General features: G+C 38.2%; 1 protein-coding gene across 2 annotated transcripts in view; it reads left to right on the forward strand.

The window, feature by feature from the left end:
* The window catches only part of LOC109110906 (caM kinase-like vesicle-associated protein), a 49,954-nt gene that overhangs the window by 7,403 nt on the left and 17,635 nt on the right, over positions 1 to 24,916 (forward strand). The window contains exon 2 of one of the 2 annotated variants that reach the window (XM_042750488.1): positions 19,113 to 19,137. The exons of the other annotated variant lie outside the window; for it this stretch is intronic. Coding sequence (XP_042606422.1) covers positions 19,132 to 19,137 — 6 coding nt within the window. The 5' untranslated portion in view covers positions 19,113 to 19,131. The remainder of the gene's footprint in view (positions 1 to 19,112; positions 19,138 to 24,916) is intronic. 2 annotated transcript variants of the gene reach the window in all.

Raw genomic sequence — 24,916 nt, forward strand, 5'->3', positions numbered from 1 at the left:
TTAATAGAGAGGCGAAGGGAAGGAAAAGATGTGGTAGAAAAAAGTGTACAAGCAATAGGGATAACCGCACCCTGGAGAGGATTGTGAAACAAAACTCATTAAAAAATTTAGAGCACTGCTGCTGACCAACTTTATGGAGATGCAGATTTCATTTTCCAACAGGACTTGGCACCTGCACACAGTGCCAAAAATACCAGTACCTGGTTTAATTGGCCAGCAAACTCGCCTATCCTTAACCCCATAGAAAATCTATGGGGAATTGTGAAGAGGAAGATGCGATATGCCAGACCCAACAATGCAGAAGAGCTGAAGGCCATTATCAGAGCAACCTGGGCTCTCATAACACCTGAGCTGTGCCACAGACTGATCGACTCCATGCCACGCCGCATTGCTGCAGTAATTCAGGCAAAAGGAGCCCCAACTAAGTATTGAGTGCTGTACATGCTCATACTTTTCATGTTCATACTTTTCAGTTGGCCAAGATTTCTAAAATCCTTTCTTTGTATTGGTCTTAATATTAGTAATATTAAGTAATATTATAGTAATAATATTATTAGAATATTATAATAATATTCTAATTTTCTGAGATACTGAATTTGGGATTTTCCTTAGTTGTCAGTCATAATCATCAAAATGAAAAGAAATAAACATTTGAAATATATCAGTCTGTGTGTAATGAATGAATATAATATACAAGTTTCCCTTTTTGAATGGAATTAGAGAAAAAAAATCAACTTTTTGATTCTAATTATATGACCAGCACCTATATATATATATATATATATATATATATATATATATATATATATATATATATATATTTTATATATATATATATATATATAATATATATATATATATATATATATATATATATATATATATGTATATATATATATATATATACACACACACACACACAAAGCAAAGTAGGGATGTGGACGTATTGACAGCATCTAAAAAACTTTAGAGAATGAATTTGCATTCTCATTCAGCCCGTTTACTGTTTTTGTTTCGTGCAGATGTTTTATGTAGTGCCCTTTTTAATAAAACTAAAGTCAGAGCATTGTTTTTTCTTCAAATCACGAAATTATGCAATATAATTTAGATTAAAAACTGCTCATTCTGCATGTATGCAGCATCTTTGTTTGGATTGTGATTAAAATACAGTGGTTGCCTCTAATTGTAAATGGAAACCTTGGATGGAAATGGAAATTTTGTCCAAGCAACAATAAAAGCACACCTTTTCATTTCTAATTTGTCTTAAATCTCAATTAGCTAAAAAAAAAATCATTAGTTGAGTGAATCGATATATTCCTGTAATTAAAATGTTTATATTAATAATAATAATTGACAATAATGTTACTCACAATATATTACAGTATATTTACACAGTTTTAAGTAATAAAGTAAAAACTAAATGATTCAGTAATGTTTCAATGATGATGGAATTTTAACTCCTTTTAAAAGTTAGTCTTGGGTAAGGTGATGGAAACATTAAAAATTAGGTGAATAAAACATTAGAAACCACACAGAACAGAATAGAAGCCATTATAATGTCAAATTTGGTGAATACATGAAATAAATGTAAGAACAAAAAAAAGCCTTGATATTTTAATTAATGCCATATTTAATTAATACCATTCTTTATTTACAATAAAACCAACTTTTAGGGCCCTATCATACACGCAATGTGGCGCAAGGGTTTTTGCTAGTTTCAGCCTGACGCAGTTCTCATTTTCCCATCCTGCACCGCGTTGTTTATATAGCAAATGCATTTGTGCCCATTTGTGCAGCCATTGGCAGCTGGTCTAAAAAAGGGGTGTGTTCAGGCGCATTGCTGGCACTTTGCTATTTTGAGAAACTGAAAATAGACTGCGCCATAGACCAACTCAAACCTGGTCTAAAGTCTAAAATCAATGGCGCAATATTTTATTTTTTTTGTTATTTAAAGAGCGCGTTAGTAGAAAATGCAATGGCAAGAAAGACTATCATAGTATTCTCTTGTAAAATGTACTACAATAATTCTATAACCGTAACCATAAATTTGTTTTATTGACAACTCATCAAATAATTTTTGAGTGTGTAAGTGTATGTGTGATATGACAACCTTGGATTACTAATAAGATCCCATAAACATACACACTTGCTAACAAATAATAAATGAATCAGCTTGAAGACACATAGTATGTGTATTCCTTTATTTCAAATAGTAGAGCATGATGAGATCAAGACCAAGGTCACAAGTTTGAATCCCAGGAAATGCATTAACTGATGACATGTACTTGAAAGCACTGTAAATTAAAAACAAAACAAAAACTGTCTGCCAAATGTTTATTTGTGTATATGAAAAAACGAGAGAGGGTATCAAACGGGTCACAATAAGTAAGAACTGCATGTCTTGAATTTGTTGAAAGATGTTAATTATTGCTTTTAAGTGCCCCATTACCTTAGCACATGCCCTCCTTCGTGCCAGCTGAGGTTTATTCCTCAGCCGTTTGTGAACCCACTTTGAATGGGGGTCATAAAGAGTTAAGTTGAAGGTTACAGCACAGTTGAGATGCCATACATCTGCAGCCATACTGAACACCAATAATTTTCACCCCCTGCAGCACTCTTCACTAACATATTAAAGAAATATAATTATTTTACAATACAGGCTACAGAGGATGAGTTGCTCCCCTTAAAACTATTGCAGCCCAGCCATAGAAGTGTCATGATAGCCCCTTTAGCAGAAACTAACACTGGACAGAGTGGCAAAATAATAGTGTAATCGAGATACACATTGCTAGGGTCATGTGAGTCTTAATGTACTCACACATTCCCTTTTTCTCCCTCAAATTACTTTTAATCATCTACATTATATAATTTCAGGCAGAGGCGCTCTCCACCAACTCCACCTCGCTTAGGCACCTTTTCAGCAATTTTTTTTTTTTCCAATTGCATGTGAAAATAGACAGAACAGCTTCCACTTAAGCATTTGTGATAAAACAAAGCAAAAAAGCTTTGTGAGCGAGATATGCAAGTTGAGGCTTTCCGCATCACAATGAAAGCTGGAGCTTTTGTGTGTGCTTTTGTGACGGGCAGTGCTTTCGATTACATTCAAAGTGAGGTAAATATATGCAGGACATGGGAACAAACATAAATCAGTGATGAGGACTTCTCGTTTTGTCCGCCATTACTCCCAACTTGAGGATAAATAGAGATGGAAAAAGAGAATGGAGAATGAGATGAGGAACAAAAAAGAGATAAAGCCTTTGCCATTGAAAGCTTGAGCCTCATTATGACAGCGGTGCTATACATACTTTTGTCATTTTAATGCTGTGCCACACTGAGCCACTAATCGTCCTCTTTCTGTTTATTTATCTAGGGAGGAGGAAATAAATAAACACTGCAGCAGTGGAAATTAAATTACTGCTGTTGATGTCGTAATATAAATGTCTTATAATCGAATTTTATTTACAGTAAAGACGGTGATAAATCTCTGCTGGAGCCTTTATTTTAAAAGAAAATGTTGTAAACTGTAATCTTTTAAATGATTAAATACCAGTAATGACTACATTTCTGCTAATTTTAAGGCAAAGTTTCTGCATCTCTGTTGGCACCAAATAGAACTTACCTTAAAAACATTACTGACCAGTCCAGAAATTAGATACAAAGATACAAAATATTAACTTTAAATCTTGAAAATTCCACATCTTGAAAGGTTTGATCATTTTCTTTGCTGTTAGGCAATTTTGTCATTTTTATTATAGTTTATATTAATATAGTTATATACAAATATATAAATATATATTTTTTAGTTTTAGTTATTTTAGTACATTAAGTTAAACTAAATGAAAATTTGAATTTTGGCTTTGGTTGCTAGCTGAAATAAAGTAATTTAAACTTTTTTTATTTCAGATTTTAGTTTTTTTGTTGTAGTTTTATTTAACTATTAACCCTGCAATTAATTAAATTGTTGTAGAAAAATTAAGGATAGGTCGGTTGTTACCACATGGAATCGCTAAATCACTAGCAAATGTGGTGTGTCTGTTTTCAATTTACTGTGAGAAGATTTTTTTGTTGTGCTACTGCATAATTTAACTTAAAAAAATCACATAAAAATAATTTGTAAAGTCACAATTCATTCAAGGTTATGTCAGAATAATATGCAATTAATTTGTACCATTTTATGAGCACATTTAAATAAAAACCATGCAGCCAGAAAGGTGTCCAATTAATTCCTTTGGGACCTTCAGGAAAGCATGTCTTAGTTACCAACTATCCAAGGAGGTGAGGCTTAGTGAAGGGTTAAGGTAAATAAATCAATCTAATAGGTTTGCTCACCATTCACCCTGTCTATCATTGGTTGACAAACAGATAGCCCGCCCTACCACACACATTATTGGTTGAGCCAGCGTTCCTGTGTTGGGCTGTTCAAACAGAGCAATGTTTTAAAAGCGCCACAGGATCACAGTGTTTGTAAAAAAGAATAAATTTTGCTTTTCTGCATATTAAGTTGGGATAGAAGTTATTTTAATGTCAACAGAATTACACACTTTACCTTTTAAGTTTTATTAACTTAATGTTGAAAATTAAGGCAATTTCCTTATATAGTGCATAATGATTTTCTTCCAGCTTTAAAAAAAGAAATGACTGATACTTTAATATAGCTGTGTACAGTCAATGTATTGTTTCAACATTTTCACAATCTGACTCATTTGTTCTGTCCTCCTACAGACTTTCTTCGTATTCTGCCCTTGGCCTCTTGTCTCCTTGTTTTTGATCATTGTGTTTTCCCTCCTTCTACTGTCCTCCTTTCTGCTGTCTTTCCCAAGCAACTTCTTTCTTCAAAAACATTTACCCATCCGTGATAGCAAGTCAACTGCTGTAGCATCATACACACACGCACAGTCATGCGCACACATACGCTCGGTTAATGTATTCAGTTTAAGACTCATTCACCCCTCAACACACTTCTACACGCTGTCCCTCTCTGAGTGTGCTTTAAATAACCAAACCGTCACCCCTAGGTCCTATATTTGGCTGCTTTGTAACCAGTGTGCCTTAGATTAGAGTAAAGGAGACGATACTAACTGCTAATCTGTTAGCGCTGTGAGTTTTTGTGTGTTGATATGACGGGCATCTTTGACGCCATCACAGTTTACAGTGAGAGGATGCAGCCAAACTCTCCAGATGGGCACTTTCCAGTGACTTTGGCCTGTGCTGATTCACTTTCCTCTTTGGTCGCCACTTCTGACTTCCAGTCAGTGTGTTTCTTCAATGTGCTAATTTGCATATGAGCTACAGCATTACTGTTGAGGCGATCATTTCATAATGAAGCTATCTTTTAACAGGACAAACATCAGAATCTGTATTCCACAAGTTAATGAGTTGTTAAGTACCCTTTGCGATAGTGTGGGAAATTTTTCAGCCCTATGGTTAATTTCAGTCTGTGGGCACAAAGAGGATAAATGACGCTGAGAGTTTTCGGAACGTGGCCACCATTATCTTCATTTCAATCATTAGCTCTCGCTTCACCAGGGAACGGATTTCACTGCTGAATATTTTACACTTGCCTTTCTGTTCTCTCTCCCCCCTTTCATTTTCCCGCTCTGGTGCTTTCGTGCAGCTTCCCTGGTCTTCGATCTCTGAAGCTGATGCCTTTAGCAGAGGACTTGTCCCTTCATTACACGTCACATCTCTAAAAACATTCATCTGTAAAACAGAGTTTGGATTTGAAGTTGACAGTCTTTAATATTTAATGTTACTTTTTGCTAATATATTGATGATTGTAATCATACATATTTAAAATTCATATATATTTTATTAATGGTCATAAGGTTCATCTTGATAAATTTGAGTGAATCTGAGGGAATCTGGTGCATGAACTTAATTTGGAAGCCTGTTGATTGTCATTAGTATTATCCAGATATCCATTTTCTGTTCACTAAGTATCATGTTAAAGGCAGCAAAAAAAATAAAATTTTTCAAGTTAATTGCATCTTAATTTGAACCTCAGTTTTGATTGTTAAAGCATTGTTAAATATACAGCAAAGTAAGTCTGCTGTTAACTGAGTATGCTGTGCTTAATCAAATTTGATGAGACAAAATGTCCACATAATAGGGATGTAAGGATGCCCCCGAGCTGGATGATAATCAATACAAATATGTGACGATTCAAATCAGTTGAGATGTGAATGAATCGCGATATAGTTGGGGGTGGAAGTTTATATGAATTTAGTTTAGATTGTATTTTCTTTTCATCTTGCCTCTGTAATGCCTATTAAAGTACAGTCGTGGCCAAAAGTTTTGAGAATTACATAAATATTAGTTTTCAAAAAGTTTGCTGCTAAACTGCTTTTAGATCTTTGTTTCAGTTGTTTCTGTGATGTACTGAAATATAATTACAAGCACTTCATACGTTTCAAAGGCTTTTATCGACAATTACATGACATTTATGCAAAGAGTCAGTATTTGCAGTATTGGCCCTTCTTTTTCAGGACCTCTGCAATTCGACTGGGCATGCTCTCAATCAACTTCTGGGCCAAATCCTGATTGATAGCAACCCATTCTTTCATAATAACTTCTTGGAGTTTGTCAGAATTAGTGGGTTTTTGTTTGTCCCCCCGCCTCTTGAGGATTGACCACAAGTTCTCAATGGGATTAAGATCTGGCGAGTTTCCAGGCCATGGACCCAAAATTTCAATATTCTGGTCCCCGAGCCACTTAGTTATCACTTTTGCCTTATGGCACGGTGCTCCATCGTGCTGGACAATGCATTGTTCTTCACCAAACTGTTGTTGGGTTGTTGGAAGAAGTTGCTGTTGGAGGGTGTTTTTGGTACCATTCTTTATTCATGGCTGTGTTTTTGGGCAGAATTGTGAGTGAGCCCACTCCCTTGGATGAGAAGCAACCCCACACATGAATGGGGTCAGGATGCTTTACTGTTGGCATGACACAGGACTGATGGTAGCGCTCACCTTTTCTTCTCCGGACAAGCCTTTTTTCCAGATGCCCCAAACTATCGGAAAGGGGCTACATCGGAGAATATGACTTTGCCCCAGTCCTCAGCAGTCCATTCACTATACTTTCTGCAGAAGATCAATCTGTCCCTGATGTTTTTTTTGGAGAGAAGTGGCTTCTTTGTTGCCCTTCTTGACACCAGGCCATCTTCCAAAAGTCTTCGCCTCACTGTGCGTGCAGATGCGCTCACACCTGCCTGCTGCCATTCCTGAGCAAGCTCTGCACTGGTGGCACTCCGATCCCGCAGCTGAATCCTCTTTAGGAGACGATCCTGGTGCTTGCTGGACTTTCTTGGACGCCCTGAAGCCTTCTTTACAAGAATTGAACCTCTTTCCTTGAAGTTCTTGATGAACCCATAAATTGTTGATTTAGGTGCAATCTTATTAGCCACAATATCCTTGCCTGTGAAGCCATTTTTTATGCAACGCAATGATGGCTGCACGCGTTTCTTTGCAGGTCACCATGGTTAACAATGGAAGAACAATGATTTCAAGCATCACCCTCCTTTTAACATGTCAAGTCTGCCATTCTAACCCAATCAGCCTGACATAATGATCTCCAGCCTTGTGCTCGTCAACATTCTCACCTGAGTTAACAAGATGATTACTGAAATGATCTCAGCAGGTCCTTTAATGACAGCAATGAAATGCAGTGGAAAGGTTTTTTTTGGGATTAAGTTAATTTTCATGGCAAAGAAGGACTATGCAATTCATCTGATCACTCTTCATAACATTCTGGAGTATATGCAAATTGCTATTATAAAAACTTAAGCAGCAACTTTTCCAATTTCCAATATTTATGTAATTCTCAAAACTTTTGACCACGACTGTAGTATTTATAAGTGCAGCTCTGCTTTGTTTACAAAGAGTGTAGTATTATAAAGTTTTCATGATTTAAAATCTGTCATAAATAACCATACAAGAAACTGTAAGAAATTAATCCTGGCATACAAGACAACACATTCAGCAACAATATAACTGGCAAATGGTCAGTAGTACAGCCTTATTAATTATTTATGTCCCAGTGCATGCCCAAGGACACATGCATACACATTTTCCCAGTTATTTTTGTACATATTTCCAGTTTTCCCAACTTGGCACATTTCCAGAAGGCCAGCAAGATTTTAATTTGAAGTTTGATCCCATTGGAAGTCCCTTAATATTTCATACATCTATTCCAGCCACTAACTAATTACCCCAGTACAGTGTCAAGCCCTACAGTACAGAGCGGGAGATGAGACTGTGTTTTAAAATGACTTTGATAAACTTTAGTGCACATAGGTCAGATTTTTCTCTATGATTCTTCATCATTTAAATATTTCACATAAGCATCTCTACATCATTTCAGTTTCTATAGACACTTTATTTTAAGTTTATGATGTATAAATAAGGTTTTTAATATAACTTAAATGAATAAAACATTCAAGGCAATAGACTGCATGTGTTTTTAAGAGCTGAATTCATTTGCTTTGGCATTTTAAGTAAATATCTTGACTGAACGTATAATGAAAAGTTCACATGATTTAAATGATCATACAGGAGACTGGATCATAAGGAAACATACTAGACAACTCATTTCTAAATGTGCAGACAAAATCAGCAATAATGTAAATAAAAATGACAAATGGTCAAAACAACCATATTAATTATGTATATCCCAGTGCATGCTGGAAAGATGCTGCATGGGATGTATTTTTCATGTTAGGGCTATCTGACCTCAGAAACAGGTAAATAAAAGCATTAATCAAACTCAGATGCTTTGAGAGTGACAACATAAAACATCATGATGGAAAAGCTAGCATTTAAATGCATTACTTGTGTTCCTTCTTAGTTGTCTTAGTAAACTGAAAAAAAAAAACATACCATTGGTAAAGAGCACTGGTAATTTTTTCATTATTATTTAATGCATTATTTACTTGATCTATGAATCATTTTTTGCAGTGTACATTTTTTTTTTTTTTTTTACTGTTGTATAGACTTGAAGTCAAAGCATTTAAAACAAGCATTGCACTGATGCAGAGCTGTTTTTCTCTAGGTACCATCCACTTAAATAATTTCAGGAGCTTTTTTTCTCTCTTTCTCCTTCATCCTTCACTTTTAACCTTCTACTTTGTTCACTCCATCCCTTATCCCTCTGTCTTCTCTGTTTCACTGGCTTGTTCTTGCTCTTTCTCTCTCTTTTTCCCTCTGATTCTCCCAGGAGCCCAACTGACCTAATTCTCCTCCGAAGACATGGCTGCACTCGCATGGGCGCGCAACGCTGTTTCTCACACTCATATCTTCCATATCCCAGATTCACCTCATGTTATGAAAAAACAATATTTTTATTTCATCAGCTGCAGTGGTTTCATGCAATGTCCTCATTAAACTACCATGAAGCCTTTTTTTCAGTTCACAGTACCTTTAGTGTGGCGTTAGCAGCTTAAAATGTAAAAGTTTGTTGCGTTGATTTCCTCAGTGGACCCATTACTCTTGTTTGTTCATTAGCTTGAAGACCCTTCTGATAGGAAGATCTGATTAATGAAGATTAAAGCAGTGGTTCTAGTTTGGTGCAAATAAAATGGGTCACAGGTCTGTTCTGATTGGATAGCAAAATTAATAGGCTTATTAACGTTTCCTATAGGCTATCTGTTGTTACTGATGCCAAATCCGTGTGTCCAGTCAAACTCTTCTCAAACTTTTCTTGAACCCCTTACACAGAAAAATATTTACTTAAAGTACCCCTTGAGATTTCAAGTTAATAATTCAAATTCAATAATTACACGTTCGTATATTCATGGTTCTCCGATGTTGATTATACTCCGAAGCTGCTATCCACATTGAAGACAACATAACATAAATTAACAAATATGTACTCAGGTGAGATGTCCACAAGTGGGCGGAAAACTAGTCAAAGCACTCCATTATTATGATGAACTGCAGCCCAAAATACATGTTAGAGGCTTTTAATGGGAGAATCATTATGCATTATGATAGATGTGCTTGTTTGTAGTGTGGTGATGGTAACATTATGCCTTATATTATGCATAACTATCTTAAATACTATAAAATGTTGGACTGTTGTTGAAGATATATTGTCTTGACCCAATGCAATCAAATAAGGCAAGTTATGACTTTTTTCCATCAACAAACAGTAGTGCACTTTAAGTGGCTATGTATATATATATATATATATATCTTAATGGCTATATAATCTTTTGTGTGGTAATGTTAATGATAATTTGTAAAACTAGGTGGAATGAGTTGAGTATGGATGAGTGTAAAAGTGTATAACATGCAGATGTCTCACTTCCATAGGAAACAAGCTTGAGGCTCATAGTACTGCAGATGCTCAGTTTACAGCTGGATTTTGAGATTATACAAACTGTATGATGGCATCATGTCTGGCAAATACAGTACTTGACCTACAAACTACTTTGTGGTTGTTTTAAGGTATTTCTGCATTATCTTTTCATTTAATTTAACATTTTTGTGATTGTGACAAACAATGAATGACATAACAGTGTTTTTAATTAGCTGTGTGCATAACAGATGCTCTCTTTTTGTTTTGAAATTTTTGTTTTGTATAAATGTTTTAAACAAAGAGTTTTTGTATTTTTGTTTTTTATCTTCTGATGGTATCATTCCAGGTTGTGTCCTTTATTCGCTCTTCTCTTCATGTGTGTTCTTTCCACTTTCACATTTGAAAACAGAGGCTAAGCAGGAAGAGGGGCAGCTGGGGAAATGAACAATAGTGTAAAGGATCAAAGCTTCATGAGAATAGAGAGCTATAGTGTAGAGACCAAACGTTCAGAGTACAATCATCAATTGGGGTTTGAGAAGAAAAGAATATATCGCAGCTTCTGTAATGGTTTATTTTACATGAAAATACTAAAGTAGTAGTGAGTGGAGTAGCAGAGGCATTTTTCAAACAGAATCTTGAACAGTCTGCAATATTAGTTTAGCATCACAGCTGGTGAAAGAAAGCACCAGAAGGATGTGTGTGTGCTTATGTGTGTGTGAGAGAGTTGTAATGCATGTGAATGTCTATAGGTGAGGGTTGTGCTTAATTTTACTTGCACATGTGCAATTATATTATCAACCTAAACATCAATAATTATTAAACCAGAAATTCGTCCTTTCCACTTTCCACCACTGAATTTATCCGCAGAATTTATCATGACACACAGCAGCCATATATATATATATATATATATATATATATATATATATATATATATATATATAATATGTAATATAATATATACAAACCTGATTCCAAAAAGGTTGGGACAATGTATTTATTGTGAATAAAAACAGAATGCAATGATGTGGAAGTTTCAAATTTCAATATTTTATTCAGAATACAACATAGATGACATATCTAATGTTTAAACTGAGAAAATGTATAATTTTAAGGGAAAAATAAAGTTGATTTTAAATTTCATGGCATCAGCACATCTCAAAAAAGTTGGGACAAGGCCATGTTTTACCACTGTGTGGCATCCCCTCTTCATTTTATAACAGTCTGCAAACGTCTGGGGACTGAGGAGACAAGTTGCTCAAGTTTAGGAATAGGAATGTTGTCTCATTCTTGTCTAATACAGGCTTCTTGTTGCTCAACTGTCTTAGATCTTCTTTGTCGCATCTTCCTCTTTATGATGCGCCAAATGTTTTCTGTGGGTGAAAGATCTGGACTGCAGGCTGGCTATTTCAGTATCCGGATCCTTATTCTACACATCCATGATGTTGTAATTGATACAGTATGTGGTCTGGCATTGTCATGTTGGAAAATGCAAGGTCTTCCCTGAAAGAGAAGACATCTGGATGGGAGCATATGTTGTTCTAGAACTTGAATATACCTTTCAGCATTGATAGTGTCTTTCCAGATGTGTAAGCTGCCCATGCCACACGCACTCATCCAACCCCATACCATCAGAGATGCAGGCTTCTGAACTGAGCGCTGATAACAACTTGGGTTGTCCTTGTCCTCTTTAGTCCGGATGATATGGCGTCCCAGTTTTCCAAAAAGAACTTCAAATTTTGATTCGTCTGACCACAGAACAGTTTTCCACTTTGCCACAGTCCATTTTAAATGAGCCTTGGCCCAGAGAAAACGCCTGCGCTTCTGGATCATGTTTAGATATGGCTTCTTTTTTGACCGAAAAAAAAAAAAAAAAAACACGCTAAAAGAGTCGCGTGATAACGTGCGTCATCACTACAACACGTCATTAGTTCTGACTTTTGTTCACACAGCGCTCATTCCGGGACTGAACCCGGCAATGTTACTAGGTCCCCGACCCGGGATCAATCCCGGAATCAATTGATGGACGTGTTTGCGTTCACACAGAAGGCGACACGGCAATGTTCTGGCAATTTTCTGGGTCCAACGTGCAGTGTGAAAGGGGCTTTACAGTATAAGTGCATTACCACCACTTATCTCTCAAATAGACCATTGACACTCTATCTACAATCTCAATTAAGAGTGTCAATGGTCTATTTGAGAGATAGGTGGTGGTAATACACTTATAAGTCTGCGATCCGCCGTAAAGCAATAAGAAGAAGAAGACGCGGCTGTTGAGAACATGCTTAGGACAGTTCAGACAGTTCAGGCATTACAGTGCATCAAAACTATATAAATATTGTTCAGTTTCTTGCACAGACCGATCGTTTTGTGTCTTTACACATCAATGTATCGTCACGAGCTGCAGGGTTTAATTTGGTTTTGTTTTTTGTGGGATTTTATTTTTTTTTTTTTTTTGTTTTATTTTAGCCGTGATTCCCATTTATCTCCATTATAAAACTGACAGACTTGCAACGGTTTGAGTTAGATTTTTTAGCCGTGATTCCCATTTATCTCCATTATAAAACTGACAGACTTGCAACGGTTTGAGTTAGAAATCACTTGGCTTCAAAATCTTGGGTGAACTATCCCTTTAAGCGAATGTGCGCACTGAACAAATCATTTTCCGCGATGAGTCATCTGAATGCCTCTGATTGGTCATTGCAACATAAGCACAAGTGATTTGTTACAATGTGCAGTTGTGAAAATGCATCTGTCTCTGGCTCAGCGCCAGCCCAAAGTGCGAACGCTGATTTGAATTTAGCAACCAATGCTGTGCCGCACTGCACGTTCTAATAACGCCAGTGTGATTGTATGAAATATATATAAAAAAAAACATTATTCGGCTATTTTTGTCTTTTGGAAGCTGCCTTCAAAATCCACTTGGCTCAAAAATCTGAGGGGGCACGTTTGAATGGGCATGACGCCTCTGGCATACAAGCCCATTTATTTAAAGGAATAGTTCCTCCTAAATGATAATTTATTCACCCTTATGCCATTCAAGATGTAGATGAGTTTGTTTCTTCATTGGACAGATTTGGAGAAATTTAGCATTACATCACTTGCTCACCAACAGATCCTCTGCAGTGAATGGGTGCCGTCAGAATGAGAGCTCAAACAGCTAATAAAAACATCACAATAATCCACAAGCTATTCACATGGCTTCAGTCCATCAATTAACATTTTGTTGAAATTAACATTTTGTGAAAAGCTGCATGTTTGTTAGAAACAAATACATCAATGAATTTTCTTTCTGGCCAACAAACTAATCCATAATCCTTAATAATGTTTTCTTCCGTGAAAAAGTCCATCTCCTTTCGAATTGTCCTCTCACATCAAAATATACTGACATATTTGTTTAGAACTTTTGTGGACTGTTTTCGCTTGTAAACGGTACCTGATCTGTGCATATTTCTCTCCTGATTAAGACAAGATGACTATTTTCACTGGAAAATTATGGATAGAGGATATAGACAGAAGCAACGTTTTTACATTAAAAATGTCATAATAATGAATTTGTTTATTACAACTATGCAACAACTACGATTAATTGGTGAGCAAGTGATGTGATGCTAAATTTCTCCAGATCTAAAAATTCAAATACAATATTTATATGAATTTAGTGTTATCAACTATATAAAACAATAATCAGATTATGTTCCCTGATATATATGTATATTCTGCATTTTTTTTTATCTTAGCAATTTAAGTTGGAAGTACTACCTTTCTGTTTTTATGGGTCTGCAAGCTGTTCCTTGCTGTAGGGTAGCACATGCGGCCTTGCATAACGGTAGAAACGTGTAGGTGAGGTTTATTTTTAAAGGAATGATCCGGGTTTAACAAGTTCAGTTTTATCAACAGCATTTTTGGCATAGTGTCGATTACCACAGACATTTTTTACTCGTTCTTCAGAAAATAATGGATCTAAATTATTTTCAGTGATAATTGACAGTATGTCACCAATGTTTCCGTTAGAGCTTAACTTACACTGAACCAGAAACCCTTATTTAACAAGGTGATCGAATCAATCTGACCTTTACAGTTTGTGTGACACATTTCAGTGAGGTTTGCTTTGTGAACCTGTCAGAATGTAATGCAAGCTATGCAAAGAGGCTGTTATTGACTAAAACAACTATATTAGACCTGACAGCAAACCCACAACCCGTAAGTAAGCATTGTTACTCATGTCACATTTGAAATGGACATTTACATAGACGCAAAATATGGCCCATTAAAAATTTATATTTTGGGTAAAAACAGTTTAAGTGCTGTCAACTGCATGGCTGCCTGTCAAACAAGACAGAATTTATTTTGTTTGGTTTCAGTTTATTTCAGGGTTTTTTTTATTTTATTTTTTTTGTTAGTGCAGTTAGAAGTGGTATTATAGTAATATGTTGAATTTTTCAAGTTTTAGTAATTTGTTTTTCAGTCATTTTCAGTTTTTTTTTTTCAGTTTGTTACTGCAGTTAAAAATGGTGTTATAATAATATTTTGAATTTTCAAGTTTTAGTAATTAGTTTTTCAGTCATTTTCAGTTTTTTTTTTTCAGTTTGTTACTGCAGTTAGAAATGGTGTTATAGTAATATTTAGAATTTTTCTAAATATTTCTATATACTTTTAATATATCTTTATTTCATATATATATATATATCTTATATAAGTTTTTTATATAATTTTTGTACTTCAACTTTTTATGTAACATTTTATTATTTAACATACCATTTTATTTAATTTAGCTGCTAAAGCCACATTTGGAATTATTTAGTTTAAATTTAAGTTTAGGTTTTCATCTAATATTTAGATTCTATTATTTAAATTATAGAAAAAATAATGTATAATACTTTAAGTTTGCATAATGAATTTAACAATTCCCATATTGACGATTACTTAAAAAACAGTCTTCAAATCTGTGTTCTCGCCTTACCGTATAGTGAAAAATAAATACACAAAAATGTATTTGAAATACTTTATTTCATGTTAAGTACTACAAATACATTTACATACTGCACTGCTCTCGGTTACTGAAGCCCTGAGACTGGCAAGAGCACCCTCCAAATCCTCAGTACTCATCTGGCTGGATCTGTCTGCTGCTTTTGACACAGTTAACCACCAGACCCTCCTGTCCACCCTCATGAAGATGGGTGTCTCAGTCTCAGTCTTACCTCTCAGGTAAGTACTTCAGGGTGTCTTGGAGGGGTGAGGTTTCTAAGTCACAACTTTTTGCTACTGGGGTTCCTCAAGGCTCAGTGCTTGGACCACTTCTCTTCTCCATCTACATGTCATCTTTAGGATCTGTCATTCAGAAGCATGGGTTTTCCTGTCATTGCTATGCTGATGACATTCAACTCTACTTCTCATTCTAACAAGATGATCCGACGGTAGCTGCTCGCATTGCAACCTGTCTGAGAGACATTTCTGGCTGGATAAAGGATCATCACCTTCAACTCAACCTTGCTAAGACAGAACTGCTCGTGGTCTCAGCCAACCCAGCACTTCATCCCAACCTCTCTATACAGCTAGGTTTGTCAACCATAACTCCTTCCAGGACAGCCAGGAACCTTGGAGTTGTGATGAATGATGAGTTAAGCTTCACAGACCATATTGCTAAAACGGCCCAGTCCTGCAGGTTTGCCTTATATAACATTAGGAAGATTAGACCCTTCCTAACACAGCAGACTGCACAACTCCTTGTCCAAGCTCTTGTTCTCTTCAGACTGGACTGTTGTAATGCTCTCTTGGCGGGCCTTCCTGCATGTACTATCAAGCCTCTGCAACTGATCCAGAATGCAGCAGCCAGAAAGTTCACGTCACACCTCTCTTCATCAGCTTGCAGTGGCTACCAATAGCTGCTTGCATCAAATTCAAGGTACTGATGGTTGCCTACAAGACAACCACTGGCGCTGCACCAATATACCTAAACTTGCTAGTTCAGACTTATCCTGTTGGATTTGGTGGGGAATTTCAGGTGGGGAATTTCAGCTTTACATCATTTGTCCTTGCTTGTTTACATCATATTTGCAAGTAATGAAAAAAGATCCAGGCTATTATAGTGGCAGATAAATTACTTTCTCAAATGACATATTTTTCAGAAATATGCATTGTCAGACTTTCTTCTTACTGTCAGTGGTGAAGAACGACAGATTCGCATGAACTAATAAAATGTTGAACACAACTGCCATAAAAAAACAACTTCACAAGTCTCTTGTGATTTATGTTTAAGCCACAGATGGCGATAGAGAGGCCAAAGTTCTGCTGTCATTGTCATTGACTTTAACATTTAGTCAGGTGCTGTGTGATTGTCTTAAAAAGTACATTACTATAAACAGATTTTTGATTGGGACAAAAATTTAACATCAAGATACCACTGTTTTTAGTGTAGGACAGCTTAACATACTGAGCCTAAGGGAAAAAAATAATGATTAAAAATGTATGATCTGACCCCATTATTACACTCATCATGCAGCTGAAAATTTGGATATAGTGACTGTGGGTGGCTTTAATTTCCAGGTCACACAATCCCCCTATTACTAACATAATAATTAGACTTTCAAACCATCAGTGACCATGTGTCTGTCTGTGCCTGAAAATGTGTATGTGTGTGTGTGTGTGTGTGTAGGGGCGTGTTATGTGTATGTTCACTTGAGTAAGCGCATCTCAGACCAAAATACTGAGCAACCCAAAGGTCTGTGCATAATTCTGAAATAAAATCACAGTTAGTTGGTAAGCAAGTGTATCTTTTTCTCATTACTGCATTTAAGCGTGAGTTACCACGCTGCTTTTCAGCGGTAATCCACTCAATGCTAATGCATAATTCATAAACAATAGTAAGCGAATGCATATTTATCCCCTTCCAATTCTCTATCACAACCTGTTTTGTTAGTTTTTCTCCATCCATCAAATGGAAATCTGCCAAATCATCATCAAAGAAGAATGAGGCATAATGTTTTATTCGTCTGCTATCCTTCCTGTGTTTGTATCTCAGTTTTGCACTATAGCTGTTCGTCACTCGTCAAATTGATTTTTGCTTCAGTCAATCGCCGCTTTTATCCGCAGGTGTCTATTGACCAAAGGTTACACACACCAACTCCTGTTTTAGCTCCACTGTCTCCCCACTGGGAGATATAAAGTGTCTATAGCTGAAGAACAGCCTGTAGGAGACAGAGAAAGGTAATGATGTGGATGTCTTGTATGTGGCCCCGGCTGTGCGAGACCCCAGGGACCTCATTTAGATTCTGCTAGGACACAGGAATCCATGTTAAAAAAGCAGCAGAATTGCTAAAAGAAGGGTCTCATGAAGAGCCCTTTTACTGCTGCTGCCAGCATGCTTTAAAAACTCGTTATATAGCAAACCGGAGCAATAGTCACATCTCCTGCTGTACTGGATCGGCAAGAAGCCTGTCTTCTAGCTTTAAATGTCTTTGGTTATATTTGATTTTTGCTAATGGGTTTAATGTAACTTAAAAAATGTTTTTCATCACAAAGAAGCGGGACCTGTTTGCAGCTCTGGGTTTCTGCGTGGTATGAGCATCATTTCATAGAAATCCATTTACCAGGCTTCATTTGCATTGTTTTGGAGCTTGGTTTTTTAATATGTCCATAATTCTGACAAAAAATAAATAAATACACCCGGCGTTCCTCCTGCAGACGGAGGTTGTAAATTTACATTGGCGCACTGAGCTAAGTTTGCTTATTAAAAAGGCGGGTGTAAATTATTTTCTGCTCTGTTGTTGCTTGCAGACAGTTCAGTGATGAGGGAACTATGAACTATGTGGAGATCGCTGATTATAATTGGGCAAAGGGTTCGCTCATGCAGCGAGCAGGCAAACGGCTTAAAAAAGGAAATGCAACATTTGCATTAGCTTCTCAGAGGCATAAGAGACTACAGCGAGCAGCAGGAGTCCCTCATTATATTGTGGCAAAACCACAATGAAATCAATTTACCTGTCATCACAGGTAACGATTGCACTTAATATTAAAGACAATAGGAGCTGAGTGAAGACTCAGACAGGAAGACGAATGCGGCTTTGATGGTTTCTGTCTTTCTGATGAATAAAATCTGTCCTCCCACAGTCGTGTTGTACCTACGGTCTTTTTAACACAATGAGTCCTTTCCTCTCCTCTGCCTACACAAGTCTCAAAATACCATTATGGATACTTTAACATTTCTCATGAATCACTGAACTGATTTTTACAGTACATTTGGAGTTTTCGTTTTAAATTTCTTTCCCTTCCCACTTGAGTATGACAAACATATCAGTGGCATGTGGTAGAGGTTTTTATTTTTCTAGCTCCATGATGCAGTTTTTCACTTAAAAGACATAAGGAGCAGCTTTTTTTGAAGGACAATATTTTTATATATTTATATTAATTATTAAAATAAAAATGTATTTAAATATTGTGTTCACTAGCTTGAATAGTCAAATATGGTTATAAAAATTCCAAGGTTATGGATTTGATTCCCAGGAATGCAATGTAATAGTACAATTTATATCTTGAATACAAGTCCTTATGCATGCCAAATCTCATTATAAAAAATAAATAAATAAAGTATCTCAAAACCAAAATTAAAAATGTAAATGTCGCTGTACAATCTGTGGGACTGTTCTGCTGTGGAAAACATTGTAGAAAAATATCTTTTTGGTATGTTCAATTAAATTTTGTGCAAACCATTGTTTGTTTTTTTTTTTGTTTGTTGTTTTTTTTTTGTTACCAAACCATTGTCTTTCATTTTATGGACAGCAATTGAAAAAACATTCTCAAAATATCTTCTTTTTTCCCCACAGACATCAGGTTTGGAAGAAAATGAGAGTGAGTAAATATGACAAAATTTCATTTTTTCGGTAAAATATCCCTGTTTTTTATCATGTAATCAGCCAGTCACAGTTACGTGACCACGCTTTTAACCTTCAGTCCTCAACTCTATTGTACTGTTGATTATTTTCTCATTCAGATCTCATCCTCCCTCCCTTGCTTAAGCATTCTTTCTTTTCAATATATTCTCCTTCCTGTTTGTGTTGCCGTGTCTTCACCTATGTGCACTTAAACGCAGGGATTAAGGCACTCAGTACATTCTAGGTCTACATACCATAATGATGACAACCTACAGAAACTGGCAAAACCTTCAACCATGTCTTCGGCATCAGTCCCCTGGTCAATTTATAGCATTCCACCTGAAGGGTAACAGATTGATTTAATCCAGGCCTTTGCTGCCCCTGTCTGTATGGAAGCTGTCCTTTTTGCATCAGCTTCAGATTTCTGAGCCTCCCTTCTTAGGAGCAGACAGTTTGGATGAAGCATCCTTGGTGTGAAATGAATGAGAGCCCTTCCTCCTCCCTCTACTGATCTGTGGAGCATCCAGCTGCTCCGAGCAGCAGCCCAGCTGGACTCACTCAGCCTGGGTGGGGTTAACAACACTGCCCCATTTACATTCATGCCAAAGTCCATTCCAAGAATCCACTAGTAAAGTTGGACATGTTATTGATTTTTGGAGTCGAAACAAGTCATGGGTGGGTAACTTAAAAATGGAATCCCAAGGCTGTGTTTTACACAGGTGATCTGTTCACAAGTGGTCAGAACTAAAAGAGGTCAGTGTGTTTCTGCATCTTGATAAAGCAGAAAAAAATCTAAAAAGGCGTAAAACTTAGCACATGATCTGTATCATTTTGACTTCAGGCAAACCAGAGAAGTATTGTATGTTATAGCAGTACAATGTTATCCTCCAGAATAACATCTTTTGAAGAATTTTTCTAGTGACTCACTCTCTTTTCAGGAAATTAAAATGAAACACTGGAGTTTCAAAACTTCAAAAGGACAAAAAAAAAACATAAATATATGTCTACGGGAGATAATGCTCGAAGATGAAGGATAAACGTCGCCACAAGCTAGTCTGTCGATCTCCTACCGTCATTCAACACGTAGTGGGAATCCTAGGTATTCCATCAGTACCAACATCGGTCCGTGTCGATACACCATTCCTACTCATCGCGCTATCGTATCACAGCGTGAGCCACAGGCGATCGCTAACTCTCACCCCTATAATTAGTACCTCATCTGGACCAACTTCCTTCCATCTAGAATACTCATGTTTCGGCACCACCCAGCTCACCGTATTGCATGCCATCGGCTTTAGTCCCCCCCCGATTAATCCAACCCATATTGTAACTTAACGCGGAAAAAATCGATCCAGAGTTGCGCTGACTGGGACTTCCTCCTCTGGCAGTATCAAGCACTGCGGTCACTCCGTCTCAGAGCTTGCATGCTGTACAGCTCCTCTTCCTCCGGTGCGCGCTCGCACGCACTGGAAGCACTCATGTGCCTCCACGCGTCCGCACTGCTTGGCGACTGCAGGAGTCAGCGCCGACGGACCACCATCGGCGATCAGCCCCTGAGTGAGTCTAGCTCAGCTCCAGTGCTACGCCGTAAGCCACGTACGTGATGACGGATAGTAGGAGTCCTCATGCGCTGGTATGGACGGCGCACCACAGCTGACATCGCGATGGCACGCACCACAGCTGTGCCGGCGCGCGCAGCTGGGGTCGGCCCCCCCCCTGGAAGAAGGACAGCCAGCCCTGCCGGCGCCCCACCCCCCACCCCTGGAGCTGGTTTAGCCATTCCTCCACCAGGCTCCTTCCCATCGGGCTCCACTCCCCCATGGGCTGCTACTCCTGGCTGTTGGTTTCCCTTTTTTCCGGTGTGCCTCGTTCCTCGGTCCCGCGGACCTCCTTGCCTTTTTCTTTTTCCCGTGTACCCAGCGCGCATATCTCCCCCCCCCGATGCGCAGATCCCTCGTATTGTATTTTTGAACGAAGTAGGTCTCGTCCTTTGAGCTAGGGAGATTGTGGGAGCAGCATGATCTGCGGCGACGAGGTTGGTGGCGGGGATCTGGAAGGCCGCAGTTGGAGGTGGAGCAAACAGAGGACCAAGGTGGAGCGGAGGGAAGGAGGAGCCTGACAGAGCAAGAGGGACTGGTACGGGACGAGGTTCGCCAGAGGAAAGGTACAAGTCCCGAGGCAGCGCGGCTCGAGTCGACGACAGACCAAGGCTGGAGACGGAGTATGATGCTGGAGCCCAACGGAGCTGGTGGACTTAAAGGGTACAGAGGAGAGGTAGGTGGAGGGGGTGGGGGGGGGGGGGGGGGGGGGGGGGTGTGGTGGTGTGGGGGGAAGCTAGGAAACGCCATGGTGGAGACGCTGGGTCACAGGGGGGCCGATGGCGTATCCCGGACTCATAGGCTGGTAGGCAGAAACACAGGGCTCCCCTAGCCATGACGAGGGAGACTGGGCAGATCTGTGGCACGATATCTCCTGCACAGATGGTGAGCGGAGGGGCTTGCAGGAGTCAGCTGGTGGGCAATGGTGAGGAATGGACAGGAGGTTGGCGGAGAGGGAGGCTCCATAGGCGGGTAGAGTTCATGGACTTAGGGATTACACACACACTGTGAGTGCAAAGCGACAGCGGGAATGACCTAGGGGTCGATATAGTATAGGGCATACAGTTCAGGGCGCAGACAGAGAATTACAGGCAGATAGAGCAGGGTTCAATATAAACATACCGCCTCAGTTACGACACTCTTGTGGTCATTGCAGGACAGACAGAGATGATTCAGGGGGGAGGACATAAGACAGATAATTCAGGGTAGCAGAGAGTTCAGTACGAAAGCGGGGAGAAAGAAGGGGACATTGTCTGCATCTATGTTAACATCCTCTGAGCGCCGCATCAGCTCATCCCTAGCGGGGGTGCAGTGGGCGGGGCATTCCTCCAGGTGCCCTCTGCTCCCTCCGACAATTCCACCGTGCATTTCTGGCAGCCAGCTAGTGCACCTGACGACGTCGATTGAGGTCCCTCTGGCTCCGGGCGATTCCTCAGCACGTTGCTCTCGCTCGCACTGGTCGTCTCCCATCGGAAATTTTATTTTAATTTTTGAATTAGTTTTTCAGTCTTTTCAGTTTTTTTTTTTCAGTTTGTTACTGCAGTTAGAAATGGTGTTATAGTAATATTTAGAATTTTTCTAAATAATTTCTATATTTACTTTTAATATATCTTTCTTTCATATATATATACTAAAAAAAATATATCTTATATAAGTTTTTTATATAATTTTAGTACTTTCAACCTATTTATCTGTAACATTTTATTATTTAACATACCATTTTTATTTAATTTAGCTGCTCTCACACACACATTTGGAATTATTTAGGTTAAATTTAAGTTTAGGTTTTCATCAAAATAAAAAAAAAAAAAAAAAAAAAAAAAAAAAAAAACAAAAAAAAAAACAAAAAAAAAATAAAAAAAATAAAAAAAAAAAAAAAAAAAAAAAAAAAAAAAAAAATTTACGGGGAAAAAACAAAAAAATAACATCTATCTTCTATTTTTTAAGTCTTATACACATGCGCGAGCGCGTCGCGTGTGTTTAATACTTTCACACATTTGCATAATGAACTTAACACTTCCATGATTGATGATTAGGGGGCGGTGGTGCGTCGGCAAGAAACACGGTCTTTAAATCGTGTGTGTGCGTCCGCCTTACCGTATAGTGAAAAATATACACAAAAATGTATTTGAAATACTTTATTCATGTTCTAAGTACACAAATACTTTTACATACTGGCACTGCTCTCGTTACTGAAGCCCTGAGACTGGCAAGAGCACTCCTCCAAATCCTCAGTACTCATCTTGCTGGATCTGTCTGCTGCTTATTGACACAGTTAACCACCAGACCCTGCTGTCCACCCTCATGCAAGCATGGGTGTCTCAGTCTTCAGTCATTACCTCTCAGGTAAGTACTTTCAGGGTGTCTTGGAGGGGTGAGGTTTCTAGAGTCACAACTTTTTGCTACTGGGGTTCCTCAAGCCTTCAGTGCTTGGGACCCCCTTCTCTTCTCAATCTACATGTCATCTTTAGGACTCTGTCATTCAGAAGCATGGGTTTTCCTGTCCATTGCCTATGGCTGAGACATTCAACTCTACTTCTCAGTTCTAACAAGATGATCCGACGGTAGCTGCTCGCATTGCAACCTGTCCTGAGAGACATTTCTGGCTGGAATAAAGGATCATCACCTTCAACTCACCTTGTAAGACAGAACTGCTCGTGGTCTCAGCCAACCCAGCACTTCTCCCAACCTCTCTATAAGCTAGGTTTGTCAACCATAACTCCTTCCAGGGACAGCCAGGAAACCTTGGAGTTGTGATGAATGATGAGTTAAGCTTCACAGGACCATATTGCTTTAAAACGGCCCAGTCCTGCAGGTTTTGCCTTTAGATAACATTAGGAAGACATAGACCCTTCCTAACACAGCAGACTGCACAACTCCTTGTCCAAGCTCTTGTTCTCTTCAGACTGGACTGTTGTTATGCTCTCTTGGCGGGCCTTCCTGGATGTACTATCGAAGCCTCTGCAACTGATCCAGAAGAATCGCAGCAGCCAGAGTGGTCTTCAATGAGCCAAAGAGAAAGTTCACGTCACCCACCTCTCTTCTCGATCAGCTTGCAGTGGCTACCAATAGCTGCTTGCATCAAATTCAAGGTACTGATGGTTGCCTACAAGACAACCACTGGCGCTGCACCAATATACCTAAACTTGCTAGTTCAGACTTATCCTGTTGGATTCTAGTGGGGGAATTTCAGGTGGGGAATTTTCAGCTTTACATCATTTTGTCCTTGCTTGTTTACATCATATTTGCAAGTAATGAAAAAAGATCCAGGCTATTATAGTGGCAGATAAATTACTTTCTCAAATGACATATTTTTCAGAAATATGCATTGTCAGACTTTCTTCTTACTGTCAGTGGTGAAGAACGACAGATTTGCATGAACTCAATAAAATGTTGAACACAACTGCCATAAAAAAACAACTTCACAAGTCTCTTGTGATTTATGTTTAAGCCACAGATGGCGATAGAGAGGCCAAAGTTCTGCTGTCATTGTCATTGACTTTAACATTTAGTCAGGTGCTGTGTGATTGTCTTAAAAAGTACATTACTATAAACAGATTTTTGCTTGGGGAGGGGACAAAAATTTAACACCAAGATACCACTGGTTTTTAGTGGTAGGACCAGCTTAACATACTGAGGCCTAAGGGAAAAAAATAATGATTAAAAATGTATGATCTGACCCCATTATTACACTCATTCAGGCAGCTGAAAATATTGGATATAGTGACTGTGGGTGGCTTTAATTTCCAGGTCACCACAAATCCCCCTATTACTAACATAATAATTAGACTTTCAAAACCATCAGTGACCATGTGTCCTGTCTGTGCCTGAAATGTGTATGTGTGTGTGTGTGTAGGGGCGTTGTTATGTGTTTATGTTCATCCATTGAGTAAGCGCATCTCAGACCAAAAATACTGAGAAACAAAACCCAAAGGGTCTGTGCATAATGCTGAATTAAAATCACAGTTAGTTGGTAAGCAAGTGTATCTTCCTTTCTCATTACTGCATTTAAGCGTGAGTTACCACTAGCTGGCTGATTTTCAGCGGTAATCCACTCAATGCGTAATGCTAAAATTCATAAACAATAGTAAGCGAATGCATATTTATCCCCTTCCAATTCTCTATCACAACCTGTTTTGTTAGTTTTTCTCCATCCAT

Source organism: Cyprinus carpio, chromosome B23 (assembly GCF_018340385.1).
Source record: "Cyprinus carpio isolate SPL01 chromosome B23, ASM1834038v1, whole genome shotgun sequence".
Lineage (NCBI taxonomy): Eukaryota > Metazoa > Chordata > Actinopteri > Cypriniformes > Cyprinidae > Cyprinus > Cyprinus carpio.